Source organism: Opisthocomus hoazin, chromosome 5, assembly GCF_030867145.1.
Source record: "Opisthocomus hoazin isolate bOpiHoa1 chromosome 5, bOpiHoa1.hap1, whole genome shotgun sequence".
Lineage (NCBI taxonomy): Eukaryota > Metazoa > Chordata > Aves > Opisthocomiformes > Opisthocomidae > Opisthocomus > Opisthocomus hoazin.
The window spans coordinates 87,446,441-87,460,718 of record NC_134418.1 but is presented as its reverse complement, the minus strand read 5'-3'; the positions used below and the strand labels follow the sequence as shown (position 1 = coordinate 87,460,718).

At 44.7% G+C, this 14,278-nt stretch overlaps 1 protein-coding gene across 2 annotated transcripts in view; it reads right to left on the bottom strand.

Annotated features, from left to right (window-relative positions):
• BMP2K (BMP2 inducible kinase) overlaps positions 1 to 13,876 on the bottom strand; it is a 67,298-nt gene extending 53,422 nt beyond the window's left edge. For both annotated transcript variants that reach the window (XM_075422070.1, XM_075422071.1), the window contains exon 1: positions 13,720 to 13,876. In XM_075422070.1, coding sequence (XP_075278185.1) covers positions 13,720 to 13,876 — 157 coding nt within the window. The remainder of the gene's footprint in view (positions 1 to 13,719) is intronic.
• Positions 13,877 to 14,278: the final 402 nt, after the last annotated feature.

Genomic DNA, 14,278 nt, shown 5'->3' with positions numbered 1-14,278 from the left:
CTCAAGCTGTAACCAAGGTGATGCCTCTAGGCAGGATGTGCTTCCTGCCCAACTTTTCACAAGAAAGTTTCTCAACTTGTCCAAGACATTGATAAGACACCTGTAACAAGCATCCACTCGCACAATTATAAAAAGCGAAAAAACCCCAAACCACGCACACCAAAACACTTTAAACAGCAGTTTTATCTTCTAAGATGTAGAAAAGGTTATTTCCCCATCGCTCCAGACTTTGTTCACTGAATTCAGCTCCGTCTGTAGTTTACTCTGAACTGACAAAGGGATTTTGAAAAGCAGATGATGAAATTATCTGTGAATATAGACTAGACAGCAAAATGAAGTCACTTCTACAACATTGAGGCTATGATCAACAGAACCAATTCATTCAATTAATTTCATAGATTGATTTCAAATGTCATTTGCTAAGCACTTTTAAAGCACACAACAGCTTATTAAAAAAATTAATTTGATCTACAATATAAAAAACAAGTGTAGAAATAAAATACAGTTACAGAATGGTTAAATAAGTGGGTACAGACACGTTATATACCCAATATGCAATCACCGCAACTTCTTTGGAACTAAGCCCCATTTTCATATTGAATGGCTACCATCCAATAACAAAAACAAAACACCTTCTCTTTAACTAATTCTTCCTTGTTCTGTAGTTTGTCTTTTGTGTTCCTTGAAATCACTATTTTGATTCTGATTTAAATATGCAAGCATAAGAATCCAAAGCAGAGAAAGTTGGAGAATGGATTTATAACCTCACACATGAATAACTTGCCCACTGAATACCACAAAGCTACCATGGCACAGAAACAAGGCAAAGCATAAGGTTCCCAGCTTCAGCAAAATGGCTAGTTCTACGGCATTCTGGAGAAGTGCCACGTTTCATTGCAACAGGAACAAAAGAGTCACCAGGCAATGCAAAGATAAACCAAGCGATTCATAGTGCTAGCAGCAATTCAGGCAGATGTCATAGGAGGATTCACCCGTTTACTATTTTTCTAAGGCATCATACACATACTAAATTAGTAAGATGAAACGCATCTCTCTTCACTGCTAGAAAGAGTCTACATAGACGTGAAGATGTGAGTGAGACTGTGCGTCATCACCAGTGAACGCACTGACCATTTGCACACATAAGCATGGTCCAAACTAGATTAACTGGCTGGAATAAATTGTTACGCATATCTGGTATGAATACTTGAGGTGATCAGTATAAGGGGTTTAATTATCTCACCTCATCCTCTTTAGTTGTCTGCAAATAGAATCATAGAACAGGTTGGGCTGGAAGGGACCTTATGGATCACCTCGTTCCAGCCCCCCCTGCCATGGGCAGCGACACCTTCCACTAGGCCAGGCTGCTCAAAACCGTGCCCAGCCTGGCCTTGTATGTGTAAACGAATACTTGTATGTTTAAACTCCAAGCATGCTAAAAGAGCAGATACAGACATATCTGGCAGATGAACAACAAGGGACCATTAAACTTTCTTAACAGCAAAATATCTGAGATTCGATCTGTTTACACCAATAAATAGCATTATACAATATTTTAGGTGGTATTTCCTTGGCACCTGCATGGGGGCAGGCAGTTCTTAAAGTTCTGTCTGGTGCACGTTGAATGTTTCAATTCACATACAAAACATCTCTAAGATTGCTATCCAAATTATTTTGCATCGCCTTTACGATTGGGATTATTTTGGTAATAATATTTTCAAACTTCACACTGTGACATTTAACAATTTTAAGAGAGACACCAAAACTTCTAAAGAATAGAAGCAGCTTCATCATTTTAAATAAACAAGCTATGCTGCAATAGCAACAGGATTCTGAGTATCAAAGTCCAGATTATCAAAATCATTTAATACCTCTCATACGTGCACTGTGTTTCAAGGCAGAGCCAGTCAACAGCAGTAACTCTGAACAAGGCAGTTATTCATGAAATGGACCAGTCTGCAAGCTCGCGTGCTTTTTACATAGTCTCAAAAAAATGAAAACTTTAGGACCCATCTACCACCTAAACCCAAAGATGTCCTTCAACGAAAACTTCCTCTTACAAAAGCAGCTACAAAAATCCAACATCATCTTAACAGAACAGCCAGTCAAAAGGAAGAAATAAAATCGCCTGTTTGATGCAGACAATCAAGCATTTCAAGAAAGCACAAAGCTGGGAAAGTAATACTGTAAATTCAACTCAAGATTGGAAGAACTTGAAGACATCTACATGACTAAACCAAATTAAATACAGCACACGGTGGGTTTCTTTGAGGAGTTCCTGCATGGTTACACTGATTTTAGAACTACCATAACCATATAAGCTCTCTTTTCTATCTTCAGAGTGCCTAAGGAATCTTTGGATAGCTCATTCTGAGAAAAAATAATCCTCCTGCTCCTTCTATGACTTCTCATTAAGTAGAAGCCAAGTGAAAACTCATCTAAACTGAACTCAAGGTGAACTTCTCAACTCTACAGACACAGCCCGTGCTTCTGAGCTCTATGTAGAGACAGTAAGGCTCCAAAGGATGCAATTACTTCATTTCCTTCTTTTCAAAGTTTGTTTTCCTGCTTGTCATGCACAAACCAGAATTGATCCCATGCCTAACACTGACACGACAGATTTCATTCATGCCTCCTACTTTTATCTCATGGAACACATGCTATATTTCAAGTCAAGTCCTTATACACGTGTGTCAGCAGAGTAATTAAATGCCTTATATTCTATAATGATCTACGTGCACTGTACCTGAGACATCAAGTCCAAAACCAGAGTATTCAGAGGAATCACCGTCTCCTGCATTTACACCACTGCAATCCAAGAGAGCACTTGGGTCTGTCAAAGTCCTTACATAGCACACACCAAGCCCATGCACATTTAGCACTTAGATAAACATTAGCTCCACATTTTGCTCCCCCATAGTCTGACTCTCCAAAGAAAGACCACTTTCATACAGTTTCATGCAAGTCATTTAGCAATTATCCACAACAAAAGAAAAAAAATTGTTCAGCAACAATCTTTTTAAATTTAGTTTTTCAGCATACAGGAATTGCAAGAGAACATACGAACATGTCATATTAATTGCCGACTTTCAAAACTGTTTTTTGTTTTACAAGAGAAGTGACAAACTGCTGCAAGAATAACTCATTAGAACTGCTACTGAAAGACAAGATGTACAGACAGGTAGCACAGTCCAAACAACAAATGAAAAAAAAAGAGAAGTAAAATGAGTAACCAGAACAAGAATTAAACCAAGAATCGGACCACAGAAGTACATATCTCTTGGAGACTCGTGCATTGAAGTTCCAAGGCACCATATGAACAAATTCCTCCATTAAAATAACGTGCAAGTTTGGAAGGAAGCTGAACACATACATTATTCCAAATAAAACCTCCTCAAGTCCTGGAATATCAGAATTCCTTTCATAGTTTTGTGTTTGGCAATCAAGGCATAGCGTATTGCAGAAGTGATGAGGAAGAAACCATCACAGAGCCATGACATTCCAAACTCTACCCAGATCTCTTGTACAGACTTGTTGTATGACTTGTAGCAAATCCCTTCATCTTCTTTTGTTTCTTCATCTGCAGGATAACGACCCTCCCTAAGGGGACATGAAGTTCTTCAGATCAGTACCAGCTTCGACACCTCTTGAAGATCAAGGCAAAAAAAGCCAAGAGGCCTTCACTCTCACATGAGTCTATATAGTATTTTCTGCAGTATTTTCACTATTTGCATCAGAAGTAGCAGGATAAACATAAGGAGAATCAAGGGTAAGAAAAGGCTATCATACCTTTACGAGAACACTACAAGTTAGCTAGTTTTCAGTTCCACAACACAGACTTAATGTTTTGTAACGTCCGTGTTCATTTTGCTTAAGAACAAAACTGTATTTTGCTACTCAAACCAGAAGAAATATTCCCCACTTAATTAAAACAGACCCCTAGGATTAAGTATTCTTCTTTTATTTCCAGTTGTTAACCTGTACTTTTCTGTGCATTTTCCTCCCCACCCATACCCAGGACTGCTACTAGTAAAAAGTAACTAACCTAGACAAGTGTGAGCAAGAAATGCATGAATCAGAGGAGAGGAAGGGAAAGGTTTCTACCTTCTTAACCAGCAGACAAACATGCGAGAGACTGGAATCCATTCCCAAGACAATCAGGAAAGCAGAAGAGGAGGAATTAATCTTCCTTCCTTGTCAGCAGCTAGACAATGATGAAGGGAAAAAGCAGAACCTAGCCCTTCAAGAGAACAGGGGTTTCACGTTCACCGTCTAACTTCTGCAGCTGGAGAGGAAGACAAAGGACAAGCCGTCTCTACCGCAGCAGAACGGCAGACTAGAGACAACGTGACTGCGTCAGCGAACTTCTGCTTAGGATCACTGGGATCTGCAAACTAGCCGCACACCTTCAGCTTCAGGTATCAGAAACAGGCAAGTATTCCAGACATCTCAGGAAGCAGCTGTTCACCCAGTATATTAACAGCTTTTAAGCTAAACCTGTAAAAACACATGAGGAAAAACTTCCATTCCAGAGCAGATGCCTGCAAATTTAACTACTTCTTAGGAAAAGGACAGCATCTCAAGCAATCAGATTACAACTCTGTGACTGACCACGTCTGTGTTCCTGGTTAGTCCCAAAGGCAGAATAAAATCCGTTTACTAGAACCACCTGTTACCTGACACTCACACTCCGCGTTTTGGCAGGCGCAGGGCATTCACAGTGTCGGCTAACGCAGCTCTGCTTACAAACGGCAACTCCTTCGACTACGGTAACCTACTTATCTAGACTATTATGGAGGCAAAAAATAGCCACAAGTAAAACACAGCCCAAGGTTAAGAAATTAAACAGTTTCAACAATGAAGGCTTAAAAAGAACACTGTGAATCAAAACAATGCCAGAGACAAGAAGCACAACCCAACTGATTACCGCAAACTCTTTTCCTCTGAACCCAAGGTGAAGCCTCTTTAGCAAGCAGCGATACATTCATCAGACAGCACGTGCACACATTTACACCTAACAAACGAACATCTACAGCTAGAAAGGTTGGTCTAAGTCCACACAATTAATGGGAATATATTAAAGCATCCTTGTACTTCCCAGTTGCAAAACGAAAGGAAGCTGGTAATTACACTGCTTCATAGAGACCGAGCCCCATCTCTGGCATTAACTTCAGTTCTCCACGCCCAGAAGAACTGTACCAATACTTCTGTATGGGTAGCATACTAGTTAATGACTGACAGCTCTGACAGTACACTAACAAAATCCCAGAGAAATAAACACGCTCTTCCCAGAATCACCAATTTCTAGTTCACATCCATCTGCAAATGAATTCTACTTTTATTAGCGAACAAAGCTTTTCTTTTCTATGTTGACATGCAAAATACTGAGATCTAATAACGCAAAGAAAAAAAAAAAAACCTTTCAGTTCAACCAGCAAACACACACCCCCAAAATAAGATGCTGCGCAGCTGCTTTTAAAGCCAGGCCAAGCTAATAGACCCTCTATTCTTACGTGCTGCCTTACCCTTTGAGGGTGTCCAGGAGTCTCCTTGTAAGAATACCTGCACGCACACACCCCCTTTTAGGACTACTGTAACATTAGCACACTTTATCCAAACACATCCACAAGAAGGAAAAGCAAGTAGATGGCACTTACATTCATACATTTGTTATATATATCTTTGTCAAAATTTGACAAAGGAAAAGATGGCTTGAGTTTGTGCATCATATTGACATGATACTGCTACAACTCAAGTTGCTTGTCCTACATAACCACCTGACTCTTGGCCAGTTACCCAAAAACTTAGCTCAGAATTACTAGATTCCAAAGTACTTGCTCAGTATTTAACTACATCTGGGCACACACAAGCTAAATTGAAAAGCTCTTGAAAAAGAACAGAAAAAAATACATGTGGTTAACAGAGGCGTCATATTACATGTTCGTATATCTTGCAATGCAGAAAGCAGTGTCCTTAGAGGATGCAAAGACTAACAGCTTGACAATGGAGGAGCATCAGACGATGTGTCCGTAAGAGCTGAACTCGGTCTTAGCCAGACGATAGGTCCCTCTGTCAGCCGACACGTCTCCTAACCTGTTAACTTCTCCATCTGTGTGAAAGAGGCACGCGCAGCTCTGGCGAGCACAGGGAGAACGGCTGTTCTCCCAAAGTACCACCAAAGGTCAGTCAGTACAGCAGTTATCTGACTAGCAAAACTGAAGTTCAAGCACTCATTTTGTGTGCTATCTTACATAAACAGACATTTTTACCCGCATATTGATACCAGTATAGCATCACATGCAAATACCCCAACTACCTCCTGGTTTGTTTGCTTTTTCATCACACAGAACACAGCTACATCCTGCAGCAGGCAGAACAAACTCGGCTCAGCAGCTCACCGCCTGCCATTCCGAAGCTCGACCTGACCTAAGGCAGCCATGCCTATCGCTGGGACAGCACAAGAGCTTTCTGCATAGCATGCTGTACTCTTCGGCAAAACGAGAATCAGGAAGTTTGAAGTACTTGGGCTGCTTTTTTCTCCCTTTATCTGTTGAACTTGAACAAACCATTTCTGCTACTCAAATATTATCAAAGCAAACCCGTTTGAGACTGAGTAACAGGTATGACCTTTACAGCCATGTGTGAACTTAGATTCAGTAATGTTACACTCTGAATAAAGTTGACATGACCAATACCTACTCAAATTCCACAAGTTATCTTTCCAGATATGTACAGCTCATAATCCATCTGAACAACTGAACCAGATTCCAACTGAAAATAAAACAGTAGTTACTGCAAAGAGCAGCAAGTCACACGCTAAACACACAGCCACTAAACTAATGAAGAAAATCAATGAAGAACATGTCAGCTTGCCACATATGAGGAGACTGCCATGCCACGCAGTCATGACAGAAGTGACCCCGCACCAGTCATGTTCGTAACACCTGCCACAAGAATAAGCTCTCCTGCTGTACAACAGAACCTCAGAAATACGAAGTAGGTCCACACCACGTTTAAATGCTTTGAAGTACTAAAGTTAACATTGTCATGGATCTGTTCTCTGTTTGCCTCTTCAGAGCAAAGCACAACAAACCAGCAATACCTTCACACGAAAGAAAGCAGTCTACGTAGCACAGCAGCACGCTTAAGAATTATAGCGGCTGCTGGAGTTGCAAATCCCCAAGATAACTTACTCAAAAGACCTAAAAACCAGGGTATGAAAGGCTAATTTGAACTGAGGCTTAACAAAGCATCCTAGAAGGGTAAGAACCTTACGCACATCAGAAAGTTCATCTGTTTGGATTGAACTAATTGAACTGCTTCCCCTCTACACTGCCCTGGTGAGGCCTCATCTGGAGTACTGCGTCCACTTCTGGGCTCCCCAGTTCAGGAAAGATGAGGAGCTACTGGAGAGAGTCCAGCGGAGGGCTACAAGGATGATGAGGGGACTGGAGCGTCTCTCCTACGAGGAGAGGCTGAGGGAGCTGGGCTTGTTCAGCCTGGAAAAGAGAAGGCTGCAAGGGGACCTAATAAATGCTTATAAATATCTTCAGGGTGGGTGTCAGGAGGACGGGGCCAAGCTCTTTCCAGTGGTGCCCAGTGACAGGACAAGTGGCAATGGGCACAAACTGAGGCACAGGAAGCTCCAGCTGAACATGAGGAAGAACTTCTTCCCTCTGAGGGTGACGGAGCACTGGAACAGGCTGCCCAGGGAGGTTGTGGAGTCTCCTTCTCTGGAGATATTCCAGACCTGCCTGGACAAGGTCCTGTGCAGCCTGCTGTAGGTGACCCTGCTTCGGCAGGAGGGTTGGACTAGATGACCCACAGAGGTCCCTTCCAAACCCTACTATTCTGTGATTCTGTGCTATTGCTAAGACACATCAGGTTAAAAAAAAAAACAACAAACCACACAACAAAACTTTCAAGACTATTCTAATTTTAGGACTGACTACTTGCTATGCTTCCTTTCTGGATAATAATTTTAAGATTCTCCTTCTTCCCTTATACAATTAACCTAAAAACCTACAGGAAAAGATACTTGTGCTAAAAATTAAACAGCACAACAATTTACAAATGCACAGCACAAGATCTCACAAAACAGGACTTGGATTCCTGTCCACTAAGGTGCTTAGTTTTCTTAGGCCTCGACTGGAACAGTATAAAAATAAAAGACCAACTGAATAATTAATGTCATGAAGTACTTGCAAAGACTGCACGCTCAATTTAAGTAGGACGGTAGAGCTTGCAAGAAGCTCATTCCTTCACTAGTTTGCCAGTAATGGCTCCAAGAGCTTGCAGTGTGAGATGCATTACGAAAGAAAGCAGAACAAATTTCCAATTTTATGAAGGAAAGACTCAAAGTTTTCACTTGTCCTCTCTATTGAGAGGTCCCTCTTCACAGAAAAACATACTTTAACCATCATATTAAATAAACAAAGCAAACATTCTGTGTGGTACAAACATTAAAGGCAATCACCCCCTCAGTGGCTTTTTCCCCTGCCTCTCTAGTTCTAGATATAAGGTCACTTAGAAAAACAACTTCCTAAGATACAGCACCGGAAGGCTCAACACCACACAGCTCCCAACTCACCATTTTATCAGCCAGAACGACAAAAAAAAAAAAAAACAAAAAAACAAAAAACAGTAGAACTGTTATCACACAACTTCTTTCCACATATACTAGCGCAAAGGAAACAGAGAAAGTTGCAGCACAAGAGCAGTAACGCGTCGTGTCCAACCCCTCCTATCCAAAGCTTTAAGACATGGAAAAGTTGAAGAGCAGCCTATTGCCTTTTCTAAACACAGTGACATTACCTATCACTTTACGTGCAGTTTGGGTGCTTCTGGGAGCAAGCTGCACAGGGTATTACCCAGTTTCTTCCCTGTAAGCCTCTAGCATTTCACCTCCGCTTTGTAAGCAATGCACTTGCTGCTGGGAAGCTTAAAATGGAAAGAAACTGTACTGAATACATGACGAGAGAGTTTTGCTTCCTCCAAATACAGTCAGCCTAGCCCTTCCCAAAAAACAAGACTTTCATTGGCAAGATCATCACCCTCTTGTGCTGTATTCATAGCATACTAGGCCATTCCTCATCTGTAACTAGGGTTAACATCTGCATCACAGGCAAACAGTCATTATTGGATAATCCTGTGAAATCCAGTTCAGTAAAGCTCATCAACAGCCAGATTAGTATTAGCAGTATGTGACAAAAAAAACAAAACGAAACAACAAAAACAACCCCTCAAGCTTGTTTCTACAACACTACTTTTACTTAAAGGTTCTCTGCTGAAGATGACTCCAAGTGCAGCAGCACTGGCCCAGTACGTAAGTCTACATCTATCTGCTAGCCACATCACGCTTTTACCACAAAATAAAAGAGTACCCTATCAGAACATGCAAGCTCCAACCCTCTTACGTTCTCTGAAAAGTATAAACCTGAGATGGTCTAAGCCTTACATTGAATCAAATCCCTTCTTTTAGTAGGGAACCAAGGTCCAGCTCATTTTTTTGAGACACTTCTAGCTTAGCAAACAAGGAGAGGTATGGATTTCTGCCTCTCCGGCGGGGCACTTCCAACGGGACAAACGTTTAGTGCCTCTCTAGGCCGTTCCCTTGAAGCGAGGGGGGAGAGGCAGGACAGGGACACACAACAGGGACTGCAGCTGCCTGACATGGACTCACTCCATTTCTGTCGGACTAGTAGTCCAATTAAGAAATCAAGAAGCATCCACATATGGTACTAATTGTCCTGGACGACATAAGAATAGCCAGTCTGAAGAACCACTTGAAACTGCGGTACTTCAAACACCAGATCAAGACATGCAGGACACTGGATGACAGTTCATTAGCTGCCACAGGGGTGAAAAACACTACACAATACTCGGGGATGGGGGGCGGGGAAGTTCCCCCCCACAGGGGGCTAAAACACTACACATGACTTTTTTTTTTTTATGAAGATGCAAGAGCACATGCCCCATGATGCCATTAACCATTTCTGAACAGGAGACAATGAAAGCAGCATGATGGATCTCTCCACGCCCCCAAGTTAGCTTCCAAGCCAGCCATGTTTGGGAGTGAAGCTTGAGAATCCACTGCACATTTCACCTACAGTCTCCTTTTCGGGAGGTTTTTTGTTTAAGTCATCCATAACCGTCTCTGCTTGCTTGATCTGCACTGATTAAAAACATACCCAGGTAGTAAATTTCAACACAACACTTAGCATGTCTGCTTCTGTCTGCTCACGGTACAAAGACAACTTCAAACCTGGGAAAGTCTTTACTTACTGAGTTTAAACACCCTCAAGACCTGCCAAGCAATCGAGATGATAAGACAACTGAGTATCTTCCAATGCCTACTCTTGCAGTCTCCAGAAAAATTAGTTTCACTGCAGTTTTTACACTTCAGTAACTCCTTTCCCTTTAAGTCAATGCAAACAATGAAGTAGCATTATCCCCATGTCAAGCCACAACTTTCTACCTCCTCCTTCTATAAATCAAAAGTGTTTGGGGAAGTTGCTAATTTTTAACTTCCTTTCCACTCTTCACAACATTAACTGTGTTGCATTGACATTTGAGATCAATTTCAAAGATGTTTCATACTTCATCGTGTCCAGTTCGCTGCAATTTCTGAACTAGAAACTCTTTTTCAATATTGGAGTCACCATAACTAGAGTTCCCCGCGCACCATCTTTAACTTTGAACAGAGAATTCTCCTTATTTTTGTCAGATTTTATTTTCCAAACTAGAGCTGCATTGCACATACTCTTTTTCAACAAAAGCAAGATGTAAGAGAAGGCCTTCGCTCAGCCTGTATCAGTCATTTAGGCCACATACTTCTACCATCCCCTCAGAATGGACAGGAACTCCTTTTTTACATCAAACCTTAACCCGAATTGATTGCTTTTCCCCCTATCTCTGTGAAAAAATCCTTAAAAACAAATACCTCCATCCAACAACATACCGACCATCAGGTTATGAAGGCTAAGAAGACACGCAGAAGAGAGGTGTGCTTAAAACAAAAGAAACCATCTGACAGCCTACTAACTACAGCACCTCAACCTTTACACCTACTTTACTACAAACAACACAGTTTCTTTAGATAGCATGATATGTATTTACGCAAAAGAACTAGATTACAACGCCATATACTTTTTTTCTCTAAAACACTGCGATAAAACAGTATTATCACAGACTACAGCAAAGCCTTTTGCGGGCAACATCCGTATCAACACGGGAAATCTACCAAGACTCATTAGTGCAGCCTAACGAGGCAGTTCCAGCCCCAGCCTTTTGGCATCGCTACTGCCACTCGCTCCAGGTACCGGGAGCCCCAGTCCTTTGCGAAACCATGAGCTAGCTGCCTAAGACAAGTCAGGTGCAAAATTTGGAAGGGGTGGGAGGGGGGTTCAAACAGTTTGAGTCCGACAGACATATAATGCTCTTAATTCTAATAGCTAGTAAAAAAGCCTATCCATACCACACCACTGCTAACAGAACATTATATATCCGTTCTGAAACAGGCTTGTTATGTTCATTATATTCGTTAACTTATTAACAGTACTTCATGACACGACTTAAAGCTCTGATATGAGCCTCTTCTAGTAACTCGTAAATGGTATTTCATCAGCACTGAATAACAGGAACTACCTGACAAGCCTAACACCCTCAGCAAAACTGGGTTTCAGAAAATGACAGAAGAAAATGCCTTACACAAACGGACTGGGGGGGGGGGAGTTTGCTCCCCCTTGCTCCCCAAGGAGGAGGATTGTTAAGCAGGGGATTTATAAAGCATTAAGTGTTAATAATAGACTGCAATATGACTAATATAACATTAATAACAGACAATTACTTACTAACAATTGTTACTAAGTCAAGGGAGAACCTGACTGTCAAGCAGTAATTCCTCGATAACAAGCAACTTTTCCATTCCTGAACTACTGTGGTGGGTTAGGAGTGCCCGAGTGCCACTCGAGAGCCTCGCCGCAGTGACGTTGTCTGCGGTCACCACGGGGCACACATCTGCTCCCCGCACACACACGCTGCTCACCCAGCTCCTTCCCCACGCCCAGAGCAGCTACAACACCAGCACTCCCCCCCGCTCCCTCGCTTCTTCCCTGCCACCTCAACCACGCAGCTATGCCACCCATTATTCTCTTCTCCTCTAAGCCTTTTTTGGTCCTCCCGAATGAACAGCTCTGATGCTGGCTTTGGAGACTTTTCCCAAGGTGCAGCAGATCTACACTGCCCTGACACTTATTGGTTCTAGTCCTAGGCATCCATATTTAATAGACCACATAAAAGCTGTAGAAAACTTCCTATTTCATTCTCAAAAGTAAGGAGACCACTTTGCACCACAATCAGCTGTCAAAATTCATACTCCCCCAGCCCCCAAGGCTGTAAGGCCTATGAATGTTTCTGCAAGCTACAGAAAAAAGAAGGAAAAAAAAAATCTATAGTGACTCTAAAACTGCACATTATGAGAAAACTTTAATAATATGCTAAACTGAACCAAGCACCAAGCAATTTTTCTCCTTTCCACTACACATAGGGCTTTTGTGTTACCTCCTCAAATTGTTCAGGAGCCTACTTCTATAATATTTTTTTCCTTAAGTCTCTATCCTGCTACCAGCCCTGCAGAGAAATGACCTTCTGTCAGACCACAATGACTTTGAAGGAGCTCTCAGCAAGGACCACTCATGTCTTAGGCAACCAGTTATGTAGCTGGCTAAGCCCTGACCTCTTTGTCATAAGCCAAAATACTGCGTTCTAAATATTAAGTACCAATTCCACTATTCTACTAAAACTCTTTCCAGATAGCAATGAAAATTTAAGTACCACCTATACGTTTCTATTTTAAATAGTAATAGAACCTGCACGTATTTGTTAAAACCACGTCTTAAATCCTCACCAAGAACGCACATAAGCAATGGAAGTTTACTACCACATTTATGCGTTAACTAGTCTAAGCAATAGAGAGATGTAAAAATGGCAAAGATAAATTATTTTACCCACAGCACCCACAGCAGCGCGTAGTAGTGCTGCGAAGTTCAGCAGCCACGAAGCAGCACGCGGGACAAGCCCTGGGAAGGGAATTACGCTTCACGCGTTACCACACCGGCTGCCACCAACTACGAGACCAAGGCTGCGCCGTCTCCCCGCGCACGCGAGCTCCAGGACGCCTGTTCTGATGCTGGCCCACGCCAGAGTCCACTCAAGTCGCACAACTGGCGAAGCGGAGCCCACTCCGCGGCCGCCTGAACCCACGCAGCTCTTCTCGGAGGCCCCGGGGAGCGCCGGCCGACGGCAGGAACCGGCAGCCCAGCGCCAGGAGCGAGCGGAGGGCGGCAGAAGTTGCTGGCGCTGCAACTTCACTCGTGACCCGGCCAGCAACCTGCGGCGCTCCAGCCAGGAAGGTCCCGCGGTTTCATTTTGCGGGTTTTTTCCCCCCCGACCAGCTGGCAGCAGCGCTACCACGGGACCAAACCGCCGCGCTCGGGGGCACCGCTCGCCGGCCCCACGCCTCGCAGCCCGGCGATGTGCCCAGCGGCAGCGCGCCGCGCTCCCGGGCACCCCGGACAGCCCCACGCCGGGAAACCCGGACCCCCCCTCACCGGCAGCCCCGACAGCGAAAACCCACCCGAGCCCCCCTCACCGCTCGGCAGGGCCGGGGCGGGCCCCCGCCTCGCCGCTCGGCCTCGGCCGCTCCCCCCCCCCCGTTACCTTCCGCCAGCAGCTCCTCCGGGGTGACCTGGTAGCGCCCGACGGCCAGCACCTTGCCCAGGGCGACGCAGCCGCCCCCGCCGCCGCCGCCGCCCGCCGCCGCCCCGCTGCCGCCGCCGCTCCCCTCGGACTTGGGCATCCGAGAAAACTTCTTCATGGCGAGCGGGGCGCCGCCGGGCGCTGGCGGCTGCCCGGCCCCGCGCGGCCGAGGAAGGAGCCGCCGGGCGGGCGCGCCTGAGGCGCCGAGCGGCCGCTGCCCTCCGGCTGCCGGCGCGGGGAGGGGGCTGCCCCGCTTCACATGCCGGCCGCGGCCCCCGCCCCGCTGCTCCTCACCCGCCGCCGGCTGCCTGCGCCCGGGGGGAGGCGGCCGAGGAGGAGGAGGAGGACGGGGGGGTGGGAGGAAGGGGGCGGGCACAGCCCCGCCACAGCCCCGCGGCGGCCGGGCGGGGGGGGGAGCGCACCGCCTCGCCAGTGGGCGGTGCCAGAGCGCATGCGCGGCCGCGGCTCCCTCACACACGGGCGTTACACCGCCCCCCCCCCCGCCTCCTGGCCGGAAGTG